The 18,572-nt window shown below is 44.5% G+C and overlaps 1 protein-coding gene and 1 non-coding gene across 4 annotated transcripts; one reads left to right on the forward strand and one right to left on the reverse strand.

Moving 5' to 3' along the window:
* The first annotated feature begins 41 nt into the window (after positions 1 to 41).
* Positions 42 to 17,799, forward strand: SDHAF2 (succinate dehydrogenase complex assembly factor 2). 3 transcript variants are annotated; one of them, XM_074401567.1, is made up of 5 exons: positions 52 to 170; positions 6,979 to 7,188; positions 7,857 to 8,080; positions 8,248 to 8,357; positions 16,991 to 17,799. In XM_074401567.1, exons 3-5 carry the CDS (start codon positions 7,857 to 7,859, stop codon positions 17,119 to 17,121), a joined length of 465 nt encoding a protein of 154 aa, XP_074257668.1. In that variant the 5' UTR covers positions 52 to 170; positions 6,979 to 7,188; the 3' UTR covers positions 17,122 to 17,799. The 3 variants fall into 3 exon arrangements, with proteins under 3 accessions (XP_003920252.1, XP_074257668.1, XP_039326377.1); XM_039470443.2 differs by lacking the exon at positions 6,979 to 7,188 and adding an exon at positions 6,274 to 6,337 and having other exon boundaries at positions 53 to 170; XM_003920203.4 differs by lacking the exon at positions 6,979 to 7,188 and having other exon boundaries at positions 42 to 170.
* Positions 5,088 to 5,228, reverse strand: LOC120364708 (U4 spliceosomal RNA). Its single transcript, XR_005579864.1, has one exon. It is a non-coding gene; the product is annotated as a U4 spliceosomal RNA (small nuclear RNA).
* Positions 17,800 to 18,572: the final 773 nt, after the last annotated feature.

Genomic DNA, 18,572 nt, shown 5'->3' on the forward strand with positions numbered 1-18,572 from the left:
GCACCGCCACTTCCGGCATACGCAGAGACACAACTTCCGTCCCAGGTCCTCCTTGGCTACCGTAGTCGGCTGGGTGTTCGGGTGGGAGTTCCCGGAAGTGTCTGAGCAGCCGGTTTCCGACGCTGGTGGGGAAAATGGCGGTGGCTACAGTGTTCTCTACTTCGACGCGGGTGAGGGGAAAGTTCTAGCGTCCGGGGCGGGCGGCAGCGGGGACTGCGCTTTGTCTTCCTCTGTGGTCTCTACTGTGGGAAGCGTCCAACTGCCCGATAGCTCAGGGCAAGGACAGGCCCGGATTGAGGCCGATCCTGCAGCTCCGGAAAAAAGGTCACTTCTGTCCTTTGATGAGACTACTGTGTGCCGGTCTGGTAATATCAGGTTAAACGATCATCTTCCAAGTCAGCTTCCAAGACCCAATTCACCTGTCACCTACGTCCCAGGCGGGGTTAGCCCAACTCCTCTGGGCGCCCCTTTTCCCCGTTCTTTAGTCTTTAATGCCTTTCGTGGTTTCACATAGTATCTTCAGCTCTTTCTGTTTTGTTTATAACTGACACATAATAATTGTACATGTTTGTGGGGGGTACAGTATAGTATTTTAATACATGTTCCTTGTATAATGATCAGATCAGGGTAGTTAGCATGTCCAATGTCCATCACCTCAAATCTTTATCATTTCTTTGTGGTGATAACTTTCAAGATCTTTCTCTAGCCATCTTGACATATACAGAACAATGTTATTAGTGTAGTCACTCTTCTGTGTAATAAAACACTAGAATTTATTGTTTTTTTTTTTTTTTCTTTTTGAGACGGAGTCTCTCCCTGTCACCTAGGCTGGAGTGCAGTGGCGCGATCTCGGCTCACTGCAACCTCTGCCTCTTAGGTGCAAGCAGTTCTCCTGTTTCAGCCTCCCAAGTAGCTGGGACTACAGGTGCGTGCCACCACGCTTGGCTAATTTTTGTATTTTTAGTAGAGACAGGGTTTCGACATATTGGCCAGGCTGGTCTCGAACTCCTGACCTCCTAATCTGCCTGCTTCTGCCTCCCCAAGTGCTGGGATTACGGGAGTGAGCCACCGTGCCCGGCCTAGAACTTATTCTTTTTTTCCCCCTAGCCTTCTGTTACAAAGTAACTAACTTTGCCTCTGTCTTCCTCTCCTAACTCCATTCTTATCTTTATTCTTTTTTTTTTTCCCTATAGAACCAGGAACTCAATCTTTATTTTTTTTTTGATGTCGGTGTTTACACTGTAAACTTCCTTCTTAGTACTGCTTTTGTCGCATCTCATAATTTTGTATATGTTGGGTTTTAGTTTCTCTCAGGATATTTTCTTTTTGTTTGTTTTTTGTTTTTCTTTTTTTGTAGAGACAGGGTCTTACTATGTTGCCCAGGCTGTTCTTGAACTCCTGGCCTGAAGTGATCCTCCTGTTTCAGCTTCCCAAAAGGTGCTGGGATTACTGGCATGAGCCACCATTCCTGGCGTGTCTCAAGATATTTTCTAATTTTCTTTTTGATGTCTTTTTTGACTCATTGATTGTTCAAGAGTGTGTTAATTTCCACATATTTGTGGGTTTTCCAGCTTTTCTTCTGTTGATTTTCAGGTTTTACTAAAATATGTCTCTTGTACAGCATATAGTTGAATCTTTTTAAAAAAAAATTCAGTCAGCCTCTTCATGTCTTTTGGTTGGGGAGTTTAATCTATTTATACTTAAATAGTGGCTGAGATGGGTGGATCATGTGAGTCCCGGAGTTTGAGACCAGCCTGGGCAACATGGCAAAACCCCTCCTTTACTAAAAAAAAATTAGCCAGGTGTGGTAGTGCACACCTGTAGTCCCAGCTACTTGGGAGGCTGAGGTGGGAAGATCACCTGAGCCTGGGAAGTTAAGGCTGCAGTGTGCCTTGATTTTGCCACTGCACTCCAGCCTGAGCATCAGGAGTGAGACCTGGTCTCAAAAAATAAAATAGGGAAGTACAATCATCCCTTTGTATCCATGGGATGACTGTTGTAGGACCCGCTGTGGATATCAAAATCTGTAGATGCTCAATCTCTTACATAAAATGGCATAATATTTGCATATAACCTACACACATCCTTCCATATACTTTAAATCATTTTTAGATTACTTATGATACCTAATACAATGTCAAGTTTATGTAAATACTTGTACTATATCTTAATTGATTTTTGATTGTTGTATTATTTGTTTGTTTTTGATTTTTTGAGATGGAGTCTTGCTCTGTCGCACAGGCTGGAGTGCAGTGGTGTGATTTTGGCTCACTGCAACGTGTCTCCTGGGTTCACGCAATTCTCCTGCCTCAGCCTTCCGAATAGCTGGGATTACAGTTGTGTGCCACCACACCTGGCTAATTTTTACATTTGTAGTAGAGATGGGGTTTCACCATCTAGGCCATGGTGGTCTCGAACACCTGACCTTGTGATCCGCCTGCCTCAGCCTCTCAAAGTGCTAGGATTAACAAGCGTGAGCCATTGCACCAGGCCCATGAGCTTTATATTTTCATATGATTTTCTTCTGCTGTCTAGCATCTTTTCTACTCGAAGGACTCTTTTTAGCATTTCTTGTGAGGCAGATCTAGCGGTGATGAACTCCCTGCCTTTTATCTGGTAAAATCGTTATTTTTCCTACATTTTTAAAGGACAGCTCTGCCAGATACAGTATATTTGGTTGGCATTTTTTTTTCTTTCAGCATCTTGAATTATATTATCCCACTCTTAGCCAGCAGAGTTTCTGTTGAGAAATCTGATAGTCTTTTGGAGGCTGCCTCTTATGTGATGAGTTGCTTTTTCTTTTGCTGCTTCCAAAATTTTGTCTTTGACTTCTGACAGTTTGTTTTTGGAAAGAGGATATAAACATGAGCCAGAGAAGCATAAAATTATTTTTAATGAAATTTTTTAGTGTCTTGGAAACATTTATTCTTAGAGTTTTGAGGGTTTTATTGTTGTTGTTGTTGTTGTTGTTGCTCTATCTAGGCTGCATTTTTTGTTTGTTTGTTTGAGATGAGTCTCAGTCTGTTGTCCAGACTGGAGTGCAGTGGCCCAATCTCAGCTCATTGCAACCTCTGTCTATCATATTCAAGTGAGTCTCACCTCAGCTTCCTGAGTAGCTGGGACTACAGGACACTATGCCTGGCTAATCTTAGTATTTTTAGTAGAGACAGGGTTTCACTATGTTGGCCAGGCTGGTCTTGAACTCCTGGCTTCAGGTGATCTGCCCGCCTTGGTCTCCCTAAGTGCTGGGATTACAGGCCTCACCTGCTTTTTTTTTTTTTTTTTTTTTTTTAATAATTATAGATCTATTCATGGCTGCAAAGACAAGTACATTCTAATACAAATTTCCAGTGATAATTTCTTTAACGCAGCTCATACCAGTGTCACACAATTCCCTGAAGCTATGTGACACCCATTATTGTTTCTTTTATGGAATGCTGCCTTGATACTAACAGAAAAAACTAGTGAAATTTGACTAAAATGTTAAGAGATCTCAATTATTAGAACAATTTCCTTGTACTGATGATGATAGTCCTCCTCATCTGCATTCATTTCTGTAGAAATTAGTCAACCATGTTATGTTATTACAGAAAGTAGGAATCCCTGCTTTCAATCTGCATCAGAATCTCTTAGAGGGTTGTTAAAAATGCATTTGCCAGGGCCCAATCCTAGAGATTCTGATCCAGAATGTTTATGGTGGGGCTTGGGAGTCTGAATTTTCGTTGCATGCTGTATTAGTTTACTAGGGCTGCTATAAACTGTGTGGTTTCAACAACAGAAATTAGTTTTCTCATAGTCCTGGAGACGAGCCAAGTTCAAGAGCAAGGTGCTGGCAGGTTTGGTTTCTTTCAAGGCCTCACTCCTTGGCTTACAGATGTCCATCTTTTCACTGTGCCCTCACATTTCTCTGTGCATGCACATCCCTGGTGTCTCTTTTCTGACTTTTTAAGGAGATAGGGTCTCGCATTGTTGTTCAGGCTGTACTTTAACTCTTGGGTTCAAGCAATCCTCCCAGTTCGACCTCCCAAGTAGCTGGGACTACAGGCACATGCCAGGGACTACAGGCCCAGCCTTTTCTGACTTTTGACAGTTTGATTAAAATACATCTGCATGTGGCCGGGTGTGGTGGCTCACACCTATAATCCCAGCACTTTGGGAGGCCAAGGCGGGTGGATCACGAGGTCAAGAGATCGAGACCGTCCTGGTCAACATGGTGAAACCCCGTCTCTACTAAAAATACAAAAAATTAGCTGGGCATGGTGGCGCGTGTCTGTAATCCCAGCTACTCAGGAGGCTGAGGCGGGAGAATTGCCTGAACCCAGGAGGCGGAGGTTGCGGTGAGCCGAGATTGCGCCATTGCATTCCAGCCTGGGCAACAAGAGCGAAATTCCGTCTCAAAAAAAAAAAAAAGAACATCTGAATGTAGACTTCTTTGGGTTCATGCTAATTGAGATCTGTTGGGCTTGAATCTGGATGTCCACTTCTTTCTCCAACTTTGGGGGTTTTCAGCCATTATGTCTTTTTTTTGACACAGAGTCTCACTCTGTTGCCAAGGCAGGAGTGCAGTGGCACCATCTTAGCTCACTGGAACCTCTGCTTCTTGGGTTCAAGCAATTCTCCCACCTCAGCCTCCCCAGTAGCTTGGATTACAGATGTGTGCCACCACACCTGGCTACTTTTTGTATTTTTAGTAGAGACAGGGTTTTTCTGTGGTGGCCAGGCTGGTCTTGAACTCCTGACTTCAGGTGATCCACCCACCTCAGCCTCCCAAAGTGCTGGGATTATAGGCACGAGCCACTGAGCCTGGCCAATTATATCTTATAATAAGCTTTCTCCCCCTGTCTTTCTCCTATGGGACTCTCATAATACCTATATTGATTTCCTTGATGGAGTCCCATAAGTCCCTAGGACTTTCTTCATTCTTTTCCGTGTTTTCTTTTTTTAATCCTGACTAATTTCATATGACCTGTCTTTGAGTTTGCCGACTCTTTCTGCTGGTTGATCAGGTCTACTATTGATCTCCTCTAGTGAATTTATGTATTTTAGTTTTTGTTTAATTTTTATTTATTTATTTATTTTTAATTCAGTTTCCATAGAGACTGTCAAAAATTGCCAATGCTGACTATATTTCAAGTCATCATGGCGAGATGTTGGGAAAAGTTTTCAATTAGCAATAATCACACCTCGGATAAACCTCATTGGCTACGAAACTGCAACTGCACAAAGCTTATTATTTTTATTTTTTGGAGATGGGGTCTTACTATGTTGCCCAGGCTGGTTCTCCAACTCCTGAGCTTAAGTGGTCTTCCAGCCTCAGCCTCCCAGAGTGCTGGGATTACCTATGTGAGCCACCATGCCTGGCTTTCTCTAGTGAATTTTTCAATTCATTTACTGTATTCTTCAGCTCCAAAATTTTCATTTGGTTATTTTTTTAAATGTTTTCTGACTTTTTATTGATAGTGTTATTTTGTTCAAGCATCACTTTCCCGAGCTCATTGAACATCTTTATTATGGCTGGTTTGAATTCTTTATCAGGTTATTTATATACTTCTATTTCTTTAAGGTTAGTTTCTGGAGATTTATTTTGTTCCTTTAATTGGACCATGTTTCCCTGTTTATTCATATACTTGGTAACTTGTACCGGTGATTTCTGCATTTGAAAAATCATCTGTTTCTCCCAGTTTTTATGGTCTATCTTTGTACTTTGTGATTGGCCTTCACCAGTCAGCATGGATAGAGTTCTGAGGGCCTCTCAGTCCTTTCCTGAGGATATGTCTTTTCTGGATTTGTGCCTGTGAATTCCCCATTAGAGGGATTTGCTGGTTTCCTTTTTCAGGAGCTCGTAATCTCTTGCTCCCTCTAGTGTCTGCCTATGATACTGCAGTTTTTCTGGAGCTGCTGTAAGTCTCCCAGGTATCTTATTCAATGGCCCCCAGACTTTTACTAGAGTATGCCATGTCCCATCAGTATCCCAGGCTAGACAAGATAGAAGGCAGTCCCTCAGGTAGCTCCCCCAAAAGACAGAATGTTAGATGCACACTCCACACCCCCACCAACCCTGGGAGAGGCCACTGGACTGTATTGGCTTTTCTCTACTGTTTCAGGGATCCTCTGGATCAGCAGCAAGCCACCCAGCTGTTTTGTTCTAAATGTCCCCTAGGCATCCAGAGTATGCTGTATCCTGTCAAGTGCTTAGAGACAGAAGCCAGTTCCCCACAGAGCCCCTGAAAAGTTAGAATGTTGGATGCACATTGCACCTCTTTCCCTCCCTAGGGAGAAGCTGGGACGTGGGAGTTTGCTCCTGGTTGTTCTGCACTGAGCCAAGGATGAGTGATGAGTGAGTGCCTGCTTGCCAGTCTAAACTGTTACCTTTGTTATCCGTGGTCCTCAACCTGCTGCCCTTTACTGTTAGTACTTAAATTCAAACAAAACAAAAACCTGATCCCCCCCACCCCAAAAAGTCCAAACATTATACGTACTTTTCAGTCTTCTCTTTCTGTCTCAGGTAGAACCTAGGAGCTGGGGATTATCTCATGATCATGACTGGGCAGAGAAGGGAGAGACTATGGCAAATGAGTGCTAAAAATTCTTCTGCTGGGTTTGATGCAGCAGGTTTTGTCCTCACCTGGGGTACAGGAGCCTCTTAGTGGTTTCTGGATTTCTCACAGGGAATTGGTTGTTGCTGTTGGTTCAGTGTCTCCACCAGGGAGGAGGATCTGGGGCTTCCTAGTCCATCATCTTTACCTCTTGCTGAGGTCACCACCTTCACATCATATCTTTTTTTTTTTTTTTTTTTTTTTTTTTGAGACGGAGTTTCGCTCTTGTTACCCAGGCTGGAGTGCAATGGCGCGATCTCGGCTCACCGCAACCTCCGCCTCCTGGGTTCAGGCAATTCTCCTGTCTCAGCCTCCTGAGTAGCTGGGATTACAGGCATGAGCCACCATGCCCAGCTAATTTTTTTTTTTTTTGTATTTTTAGTAGAGACGGGGTTTCACCATGTTGATGAGGATGGTCTTGATCTCTTGACCTCGTGATCCACCCGCCTCGGCCTCCCAAAGTGCTGGGATTACAGGCTTGAGCCACCGCGCCCGGCCCACATCATGTCTTGATAGTTTATCCCCTCCTCTGGATTGGGAGCCTTTGAAGGATTAGGGGTCATGCTGTCTCTGTGCTCAGGATTTGACACAGGTGAGTGACTAGAGTATAAACCATACTGTAAGAATTGTAAGAGGCTGCAAAGGAAGGGAAACTTATTTCTGCTGGGATAGTTTCTGGAAAGGCACTGGTTAAGGACACATTTGCAGTCAGGACTGGGTTTTAATTCTGATTGCTGTTACTGTTTGGGCTATTTGGGGTGAGTTAGTGAACCTCCCTGAGCCTCTGTTTCCTCGGCTGTAAAGTGGGAACAATATCAGCATAACTTCTTTTCATTTTTGGGGTGGGACAGGTCTCACTCTGTTGCCCAGCTGGAATGCAGTGGTATGATCACAGCTCACTGCAGCTTCGACTTTCCTGGGCTCAGGTGATCTTCCCACTTCAGCCTCCTGAGTAGCTGGGACTACAGGCACCATGGTGGGACTATTCCACAATGCCTGGCTAATTTTTGTATTTTTTATAGAGATAGGGTCTCACTATGTTGCCCAGGCTGGTCTCGAACTCCTGAACTCAAGTGATCCTCCTGCGTCAGCCTCCTAAAATGCTGGGATTACAGGTGTGAGCCACCATGTCTGGCCAGCAGCATAATTTCCTAATGACTAAATGTGATTGAATGCATTCCGCACCCAGTGTGCACTGAGTAAATACTACTGTTGATAGTCATTATTACTATAAAGATATTTGTGGTTTGTTCGTTTCAGATGCTTGTCCTGTCAAGGCACAGCCTGTTGTCTCCTTTGCTCAGTGGGACATCATTCAAACGCTTCTACAGAGGTGACAGCCCAACAGATTCCCAAAAGGACATGATTGAAATCCCTTTGCCTCCATGGCAGGAGAGAACTGATGAATCCATAGAAACCAAAAGAGCCCGCCTGCTCTATGAGAGCAGAAAGAGGGGAATGTTGGAAAACTGCATTCTCCTTAGGTATGGGACTAGGAGTTTTTTGTTTTTTTGTTTTTTAAATTCAGGCAGCCTCCTGAGCCAGAGTAGGTTCAGAGAGACTCCCAGGAATAGGAGTCTTGGTGTCACTTCTCTTTGATTAGACACAGCCCTTTCAACCCCTTTTTCTTTTTTTTCTTTCTTGTTTTTAGTCTTTTTGCCAAAGAACATCTGCAGCACATGACGGAGAAGGAGCTGAACCTCTATGACCGCCTGATTAATGAGCCTAGTAATGACTGGGATATTTACTACTGGGCCACAGGTACTGGGCATGATAAACAGTATAATGTGAAAACAGTTTAGGCTGATTTGAGTCTAGAATTGTATCCTAGATAATTTTTTCTTTTTCTTTTTTCTTTTCTTTCTTTCTTTTTTTTTTTTTTGAAATAGGGTTTCGCTCTTGTTGGTCAGGCTGGAGTGCAGTGGCGCGATCTTGGCTCACCACAATCTCTGCCTCCTGGCTCCAAGCGATTCTCCTGCCTCAGCCTCCCGAGTAGCTGGGATTACAGGCATGTGCCACCACACCTGGCTAATTTTGTGTTTTTAGTAGAGACAGGGTTTCTCCATCTTGGTCAGGCTGGTCTCGAACTCCCGACCTCAGGTGATCCATCCCCCTCAGCCTCCGAAAGTGTTGGGATTAGAGGCGTCAGCCACTGCGCCCAGCTTGTAATTTTTTTCTTGTATTCATGAAGTAAGCACTCGACCCAAACACTGTTCAAATTTTTGTTAAGTGTACAAAATTTGTTTTATGAGTTAAGGTTCTTTATCTGCAAGACAGAGTAGAAACTTGTCTGTCTAACTTAAGCAAAAAGGAATTTAGTGGAAAGGCATATGAAGCTCACAGTATCAAAGGTTGAAGAAGAACCAGGCTGGGAATGGAGTGGAACCAGACAACTAAGTCTGCATAGCCAGAGCTCCTCAGTAGTTTCATTCTGGCCAAGCGTGGTGGCTCGGCTCATGCCTATAATCTGAGCACTTTGGGAGGCTGAGGTGGATGGATCACTTGAGGTTGGAAGCTTGAGACCAGCCTGGTCAACACAGTGAAACCCCATTTCTACAAAAAGAAAAACTAGCCAGGCATGGTGGCGGGCACCTGCAGTCCCAGCTACTCAGGAGGCTAAGGCAGGAGAATTGGTTGAGACTGGGATAAGCCGAGATCACATCACTGCACTCCAGCCTGGGAAACAGAGTAAGACTATATTTCAAAAAAAAAAAAAATTCATCGGGGCACTGCCTTTATGAAGAATGATTTCTAACTATGTATAGTTAGGATTAACTTTGGCTATGAGTAAAAATCCAAAACAATAATGGCTTAAACAAGGTAGAACTGTCTCTCTCATGCCAGAAGTCCAGAGGAAGGCATACTCCAGAGCTCATAGAGAGGCTTCAAAAAGTCACGGGGCCAGGTTCCTCCTGACTTGCTGCTCTTTTATCCTAGCATGTGTTACCCACTCCATGATCCAGGATAGCTGCTGGAGCTGTCCTGTTCATACTTCAGCCAGGAAAAAAGTGTGTGGAAGTGCATACTCGTTCTTTGTAGATCCCTCTCAGGAAATCATGTATCGTTCTTCCAGTTATTTTCTACTGGCCACGGCTTAGTTACATGGCTACATCTAGCAATAAGGAAAAATAATATAGTCCATCCCATCTGCCCAGCTATCTTGGAGATTCTGTTATCAATGAAAATTGGATATTAAGGGATGTGTCATTCATTTCTGCCACATTCTGGGTCTCCTCTTTTTATGTCTCCACTTAGTATTTATATCAGAAAGGAGCAGCCATAGTATGTGGGTTCCAGGTCTGAAGAGAGAAGACAGCGTCTGGAGGCTTATGCAATCACTGGAAAGCTGACAAAGTGACAAAGTCCAAATATTTACTTTCCAACCCTTTACAGACAAAGTTTACCCCAACTTAGCATAATGCATTTGAGATTCATATCCCTGTTGTTGCTTGTATCAATAGTTCATTCTTTTCTTTTCTTTTTTTTTTTTGAGACGGAGTTTCGCTCTTGTTACACAGGCTGGAGTGCAATGGCGCAATCTTGGCTCACCGCAACCTCCGCCTCAGCCTCCTGAGTAGCTGGGATTACAGGCATGCACCACCACGCCCAGCTAATTTTTTGTATTTTTAGTAGAGACAGGGTTTCACCATGTTGACCAGGATGGTCTCGATCTCTTGACCTCGTGATCCACCCACCTCGGCCTCCCAAAGTGCTGGGATTACAGGCTTGAGCCACCGCGCCCGGCAATAGTTCATTCTTTTGTGGTGTTGAGTAATATTCCATCGTGTGAGTCTGTTCATCTGTTGATCAATTGAGAGACATTATGATTGTTTCCAGCTTTAGGTGATTATGAGTGAAGCCCCTGTGAACATTTGCATACAGAATTTGTGAACATAGGTTTTAATTTTCCAGTGAATCCTCAGGAGAAGGATTTGCTAGGTCATGTGGTAAGTGTATATGTTTAACTTTATAATAATGCTGAGTGTGGTGGCTCATGCCTATAATCTCAGCACTTTGGGAGGCTGAGGCAGGTGGATCACTTGCGGCCAGGAGTTCAAGACCAGCCTGGTCAGCATGGCAAAACCTCGTCTCTACTAAAAATACAAAAATTAGCTGCGTATGGTGGTGTGCCCAGCTATTTTGGAGGCTGAGGTAAGAATCACTTGAATCCAGGAGGTGGAGGTTGCAATGAGCCAAGATCACACCGCTGCACTCCAGCCTGGGCGACAGAGTGAAACTTTCTCAATAAAACAAATAAATATGATGGCCAGGTGTGGTGGCTCATGCCTGTAATCCCAGCACTTTGGGAGGCCGAGGCGGGTGGACCACGAGGTCAGGAGATCAAGGCCATCCTGGCTAACATGGTGAAACCCTGTCTATACTAAGAATACAAAAAAGTTAGCTGGGTGTGGTGGTGGGCGCCTGTAGTCCCAGCTACTCAGGAGGCTGAGGCAGGAGAATTGCTTGAACCTGGGAGGCAGAGGTTGCAGTGAGCCAAGATTGCGCCACCGCACTCCAGCCTAGGCAGCAGAACGAGACTCCATCTCAAAATAATAATAAAATTTAAAAAATAAATAGAACTTTTTTTTTTTTTTTTTTTTTTTTTTTTTTGAGACGGAGTTTCGCTCTTGTTACCCAGGCTGGAGTGCAATGGCGCGATCTCGGCTCACCGCAACCTCCGCCTCCTGGGTTCAGGCAATTCTCCTGCCTCAGCCTCCTGAGTAGCTGGGATTACAGGCACGTGCCACCATGCCCAGCTGATTTTTTGTATTTTTAGTAGAGACGGGGTTTCACCATGTTGACCAGGATGGTCTCGAACTCTTGACCTCGTGATCCACCCGCCTCGGCCTCCCAAAGTGCTGGGATTACAGGCTTGAGCCACCGCACCCGGCCCATAAATAGAACTTTTAATAAGATTTTCCCGTAATAGGTAACTATAGAAAGTTTTTTTCTATAATGGAAATAGTGATAGTAAATACAGAATGTGAATATTTTAGGCTTTGTAGGCCATACAGTCTTAACCACTCACCTCTGCCTTTGTAGCATGAAAGCAGCCACAGACAACAGATAGACAAATGAGTGTGATTATCTTCTAATAAAACCTTATTTGTGGACACTGGAATTTGAATTTCATATTGTTTTCACCGATCACGAAATATACTTTTGATTTTTTCCCCCCAACCATTAAAAAAAACCATTCTTAACTAGATGCAGTGACTCACACCTGTAAATTCCAGCACTTTGGGAGGCTAGGTGGAGGATTTCTTGAGGCCAAGAGTTTGGGACCAGCCTGGACAAAGTAGATCCCCTGTCTCCAAAAATAAAAATAAATTAGCTGGGCTCAGTGGTGCATGCTGTATTCCCAGCTACGTGGAGGATCACTTGAGCCCAGGAGTTCAGAGATTGCAGTGAGCTATGATCACGCCACTGCCTTCCAGCCTGGGCAAGAGTGAGACCCCATCTCTAAAAATCATTCTTAGCTCACAGGGCAAAACTTACAGGGACAAATCAGTGATTGCCAGGAAGCTGAACATGAAGGGAGGGGTTGGTGTTCTACATCTTTAACAGCACTTTCTATTGTCAGGGTTTTTTGTTTCTAGCCATTCCAAGAAGTATATATTGGTACATCACTATAGTTTTAATTGGCATGTCCCTAATGACTAATAATATTGAGGGTCTTTTCAAGGGCTTATCAGCCCTTTATGTCTATTTGGTGATGTGTCTTCAAATTCTGCTCCCACCCCTGCCTCCCTTTTTATTTTGAGACAGGATCTCATTCTGTCACCCAGGCTGGAGTGCAGTGGTGCAGTCATGGCTCAGTGCAGGCTCCACCTCCTGGGCTCAAGCAATCCTTCCACCTCAGCCTCCAGAGTAGCTGGGACTGCAGGCCTGTGCCACCATGCCCAGCTAATTTTTTTTTTTTTTTTTTTTTTTTTGGTGGAACTGAGGTTTTGCCATGTTACCCAGGCTGGTCTCAAACTCCTGAGCTCAAGTGATCCACCTGCCTCAGCCTCCCAAAGTGCTGGGATTACAGGTGTGAGCCATCATGTCTGGCCAGAGTTTCCATTTTGAATGATATTTTCACTGGATATGGAATTTGAGGGTCACAATGTTTTTTTCTTCCTTTAAATGGACACATTTCCACCGCCAGCTCTTAGTGTATGAGATCGGGTAGTCAGGAGTTCTGCTGGGTTTGGGCTTCGGTTTTGCTGTGATTACCTTCAGTGCGTCACCAGCTTCATACTTGCTTTCGTGTTACTATGTGCTGTTTTCTCATTTCCATAGTTTGTGACAAGAGGTCTGCAGTATCTTTGGTCCTCTGTATGTATCTTCTCTTTTGGAGTCTTTTCAATATTTTGTCTTTGGTCTCTAGCTGTTTGAGTGTGATATGTCTAGGTATTTGATATTTATCGTGTGCTTGGGTTCTCTGGGACTTCTAGATCTCTGTTTTTATATCTTTTATTACTGTCGAAAAATTCTCAGCCATTAATCCCTTCAGATTTCTTCTGCTTTGTTTTCTCCTTCTTTTCCTTCTAGGATTCTAGTTATACTTAGTTAAGTGGTTTAATATTGTCCAAAAGCTTTTGTGGGGGGTTTTTGTTCGTTTTGTTTTTTTGAGACAGTTTTGCTGTGTCACCCAGGCTGGAGTGCAGTGGCGTGATCTTGGCTCACTGCAAGCTCTGTCTCTTGGGTTCAAGCAATTCTTGCACCTCAGCGTCCCAAGCAGCTGGGACCACAGGCATGTGCCACCTATGCCTGGCTAATGTTTTTGTATTTTTAGTGGAGACAGGATTTCACCATGTTGGCCAGGCTGGTCTGGAACTCCTAGCCTCAAGTGATTTACCCGCCCCAGCCCCTTAAAGTCTTGGGATTACAGGTGAGAGACACCACGCCTAGTCTGTCCAACAGCTTTTGGATTCTCTATTTTGTGTGTTTTACTTTTTTCTCTTTGTGTATCAGTTTGGGTAATTCGTATTAGATAATATCTATTGACCTACCTTCCACTAATTCTTTCCTTGATTATGTCATATCTCATGATGAGCCTGTTGAAATCATTCTGCATATCTGCTACTGTATTTATTTTTAGCATTTCCATCTGACTTTTGGAGTTTCCAACTCTCTGCTGGAATTCCTCATCTGTTCATACATTTTGTCTGCTTTTTCCACTGATGCCTTTAATATTAGTCATAGTCATTTTAAATTCCCTGTCTGATAGTTCTAACATCGGGGTTGTCCCTCAATCTGTTTCTGTTGATTTCTTTGTCCCTTGATAGTGTGATGCGTTTTCCTCTTTCACGTGTATGCCTCTCATAATTTTCTATTGAATATTAGACATCGGGGTAAGACAGTAAAGACTCAGGTTTGTATTGATGCTTACAATCGGGGATGCTTCTTCTGTACTGTAGTGTGGGGATAAAGTCAGTGAGTTGGGAGCTAAGCTCAGCTTGGGTTTGGTTTTTGCTTTGGTTGCCTTCATTGCATCACCAGTCTCAAGTGTTAACCTGTGCTTAGGGTGGAAGCTGTTTCAGAAGTTTCTTAAGAGAGCTCTCGTTCTGCCTTCGGCTCTCAGCCTTCCCTGTATTCTGTGTCTCCGAGGGAATCTCTGTGTTCTTGCTTTCCCCCAGTGCGGCAGCCTTCCTGTTGCTTTCCACTTGGTGCTTGTTAGTTCAAGAGATCACTCTGTGTTATCCTGGTCTAGCCTTAGTCCCAGGTAGCCCCTTTGGTCCTGGGTCCTGGAGCTGGGATTTCTCAGTGATAGTGTCTATCCCATACGGGTAGAGGAAAAGAGTCCAGGCTGGGCTTTATGATTTTTTTTTTCCTGAGGCAGGGTCTCGTTCTGTTGCCCAAGCTGGAGTGTAGTGGAACACTCTTAGCTCACTGCATCTTCGAATTTGGCTCAAGCCATCCTCTTGTTTCAGCCTCCCAAGTAGGTAGGACTACTGGTGCATGCCACCATGCCCAGCCGTTTTGTTTGTTTTGTAGAAATGGGGTCCAAGGTGGTCTCAAACTCCTGGCCTCAAGCAGTTCTGCCTTGGGCTCCCAAAGCACTGGGATATGCTTTTTTTTTTTTTTTTTTTTTGGCCACATTGGCTCTTCCCCTCCTCCTGGCTTTCATCATTGAGGGAGGCTCTTTGCAGCCTCCTGCTTTCTACCCAGTCTTTGTCAGGAGCACACCTTTGTGAGAAGAACCTGTGAGTGGGTGCATATTCCATTTGTGTCTGTGATTTAATTTTAAATTTCATTTATTTATTTTTTGAGACAGAGTTTCGCTTTTGTAGCCCAGGCTGGAGTGCAGTGGCACGATCTTGGCTCACTGCAACCTCTACCTCCCAGGTTCAAGCAATTCTCCTGCCTCAGCCTCCCGAGTAGCTAGGATTACAGGTGCCTGCCACCATTCCCGGCTAATTTTTTGTATTTTAAGTAGAAATGGGGTTTCACTATGTTGGCCAGGCTGGACTTGAACTCCTGACCTCAGGTGATCGACCTGCCTTGACCTTCCGAAGTACTGGGATTACAGGCGTGAGCCACCGTACCCAGCCTGTGTCTGTGGTTTTATATACTCATGCTAGCCCACGTGTTTTAACAGTTCATTACGAATTTTGGTGGTACAGGTCTGCAGTCCCAGCTGCCCTGGAGGCTAAGGCAGCAGGATCACTGGAACCCAGGAGCTCTAGGCTGCAGTGCACTATACCAGTCAGGTGTCTGCTGTAAGCTCAACATCAATATGTTGACCTCCCAGAAGCAAGGGACCACTAGATTCCCTCAGGAGGGGTGAACCAGCCTCCGCTGGAAATGGAACAGGTCAAAATTTCTGTGCTGATCAGTAGTGGAATAGCACCTGTGAGTAGCCACTGCAGTCCACCCTGGGCAACGTAAGGCTAACCCTGTCTGTATTAATTAAAAAGAATTTTTTAGCTGAATTCCTTTTAGCCGTTTGTATGATGTCCAGTGTCTCTTCTTCCTCTGCCTGCCACAGGTGAGCAAGTGCGTGGCTCTAGTTTCTCCTTTGAAGGGCCTCTTTTTCCTTAGGTTTTATCTGTTAGGTTGCCCTGTGACCTCAGCTCTCTGATTATCTTTGAGAAAAGTCATTATATTTGTAATTTATCTGGCTTTTTCTTGTTACAGTGAGTGTGATATTCTTTCCAACTTTCTTTTTTTTTTTTTTTTTTTTTTGAGACAGAGTTTCGCCCTTGTTACCCAGGCTGGAGTGCAATGGCACGATCTCGGCTCACCGCAACCTCCGCCTCCTGGGTTCAAGCAATTCTCCTGCCTCAGCCTCCTGAGTAGCTGGGATTACAGGCACGTGCCACCATGCCCAGCCAATTTTTTGTATCTTTAGTAGAGACGGGGTTTCACCATGTTGACCAGGATGGTCTCGATCTCTCGACCTTGTGATCCACCCGCCTCGGCCTCCCAAAGTGCTGGGATTACAGGCTTGAGCCACCGTCTTTCCAACTTTCTACATGCTTGTGGGAAGCCAAAACCTCTTTGATCTTATTTTGATTGTCACATGAAAAGAGCACTCACTAGGTGCCAGGCCCTGTGCTGAATAAGGGAGAATCTGACTTGGTTTTGAGGAATTCTCTCTCCTGGCGTCATACCTAGTCTTGGTGGAAGGGTAATTCTGGAGCACATTGCCTTGGCTCTGGCAATGGGAGGCTTTGCTTTTAACTGGCATCTTAAATAAGTGTCCCGAGGGTGTCGAGAAAGGTCAGAGGGAGCAGCACATGCCCGACCCGCTGCTGTAGACCGAGGCTGGCCTTCTCATTCTTCCGATTCGGTGCCTTTGTTGCCCGTTCACTTAAATCTGGTTCTCTAGGTTCATGTCAGTTCTGCGTGCCTCTAATATCCTTCCAATACATTCCTTTTTGCTTAAGTTTACTAGAGTTATTAGTTTCTGTCTCTTAAAACTGAGGACCTCTAACTGATAGACAAAGTAGAGAGAGCTTTTGTTTCAAAAAATGTATACATTAGAAGGGAAAACAGTGTCTGGGAGACAATGGAATTACCAAATGCAACTCAAAATAGTACAGCCAAGATTGTGTGGCCAGGGGTCAACAAACTTGCTCATAAAGGACCAGGTAGTAAATATTTCACTTGCAGTCATATGGTCTCTGTTGCAAGTACCCAATTCTGCTGTCGTAACACAAAAGCAGCATGGGTAATATGTAAACCATTGGGAGCAGCTGTTCCGATAAAACGACTTGCAAATGTAGGCTCACACAGTTTGCCACCCCCTGGTATAGGCTAACATGGTGTATATTTAGAAGAAGGATGGAAACAGTCTATATATCCATCTGTGGTTCTTGGCCAATGTTTCAAGTTTTAGGATTCTCATACCTGAGCATTGACTGACTATGGCATAATTTTTTCTGCCCACTCTTCTCTTGCAGAAGTTAAACCAGCCCCAGAAATATTTGAAAATGAAGTCATGGCACTGCTGAGAGACTTTGCTAAAAACAAAAACAAAGAGCAGAGACTGCGTGCCCCAGATCTTGAATACCTCTTTGAAAAGCCACGTTGAGCTGTGTCCCACAGCCTGGCATGGGAGTTCAGTCTGCGGACAGTAACTGCTTACGATGGACCTTAGCCCTGGCTTCTGGCTTTTCCTTAGATGCCCAACTGCCCCACCCAAGACCATCAGTCCTTCCTCAACTGATGGACACAACCCTCTCCTAGGACATACATGTAAATCTGCAGTGTGACTCATTCTCATACCTTTTTTTCAGTTCTGAGCCTCCAAAGTGATTTGTCAGCAGTGCTGGCATGCAGGCCTGCGGGCTTTGTCTGGCCGCTATCTCTAGAGGCAAATCTGCCACGAGAGGGCGCTGCAGGCGAAGCAGTTGTGCTTGCTCATTGCCTCAGCCCAAGTGTACTCAAAGAAAGAGGCAGCCAGCTGTGCATGCGGTAAGGCAAGCCACCCTCCCTCCCTGCAGCCCCCTGCCCGCAGTGGCCCAGGGCTTTGTTGAAGTGGAACTCCCCCCTTCCAACCTGGTATGGCTCCTTCTGCAAGGGAAGCTGATCCCAGGCTCCTGAGCTGAATCCTTCAAAGGCACAGCAGGCAGAATGAAGGCCCTGGGTAGGAATGGCGTGGGCATGCTGCTTAAGAGCCAACACCTTCATCATCGGGTTTTCTTTAAAATGTGCACTTTGTAAATTGAAAGAGAATTATTAAAGAATACTGAAAAAAGGAAATATACAATTCCCCAGCCCTCACAATTATTTTGTCTTTTCTCATATAACCCATAGTTATATGTTTATAGAGTTTTACAAGTTCACAATTACAGATTTTATTTTCATGTAGCACTATGGAAAACTTCCCCTCATTCCTACAGTCTTCACAATTATTTTAGTTGACTAAATAATAATACATAAGACATAATACATTAGAATGAATTAGTCAGAAGTGTTTTTAGCTCTAGGGCTGTGTGAATTCTGTGTGAGTTCAGTGTTGCCCTCCCTGGAGGGGTTTTACCCTGAGAGCTGTAATCTAGGCAGAAGAATGAGTCACCCAAACTGGACCAGGTGAATCTAAAGGTGTTGACCAGAAGCAGGTCGGCCAGATTTGATGAGCAGGTGGATGGTGATCACAGGAGCTGCACATGGGGAAGATGGACGTACATGTTTCCAGCATTGCTGAGCTCCAGGGTTCCCACAGAGCCACCTCATGGTTCATACTTCCTCTTCAGTATCCCTGGCTAAGGAGGGAAGGGAGGTAGCCTGGGATGTACCCAGGAGAGAATGTTAAGCCTTTACTTAATCACAGTAAAGCCTCACAGTAAAGCACTCCTCCAGACAAGTGGTGTTATGCTTATTTTATAGATAAGAAAGTGGGCTTAGAGAGAGTAAGTAATTTGTCCAAGGTCAAGTAGCTATCGAGCCGAAAAAGCAGAATTTAGTATAGCTCAGTCTGCCTCCAAAGCTCGTGAACTTTCTACTCCATCACACTGCCTTACTGCTGAAAGTTTATTAGAA

This window comes from Saimiri boliviensis, chromosome 6 (assembly GCF_048565385.1).
Source record: "Saimiri boliviensis isolate mSaiBol1 chromosome 6, mSaiBol1.pri, whole genome shotgun sequence".
NCBI lineage: Eukaryota > Metazoa > Chordata > Mammalia > Primates > Cebidae > Saimiri > Saimiri boliviensis.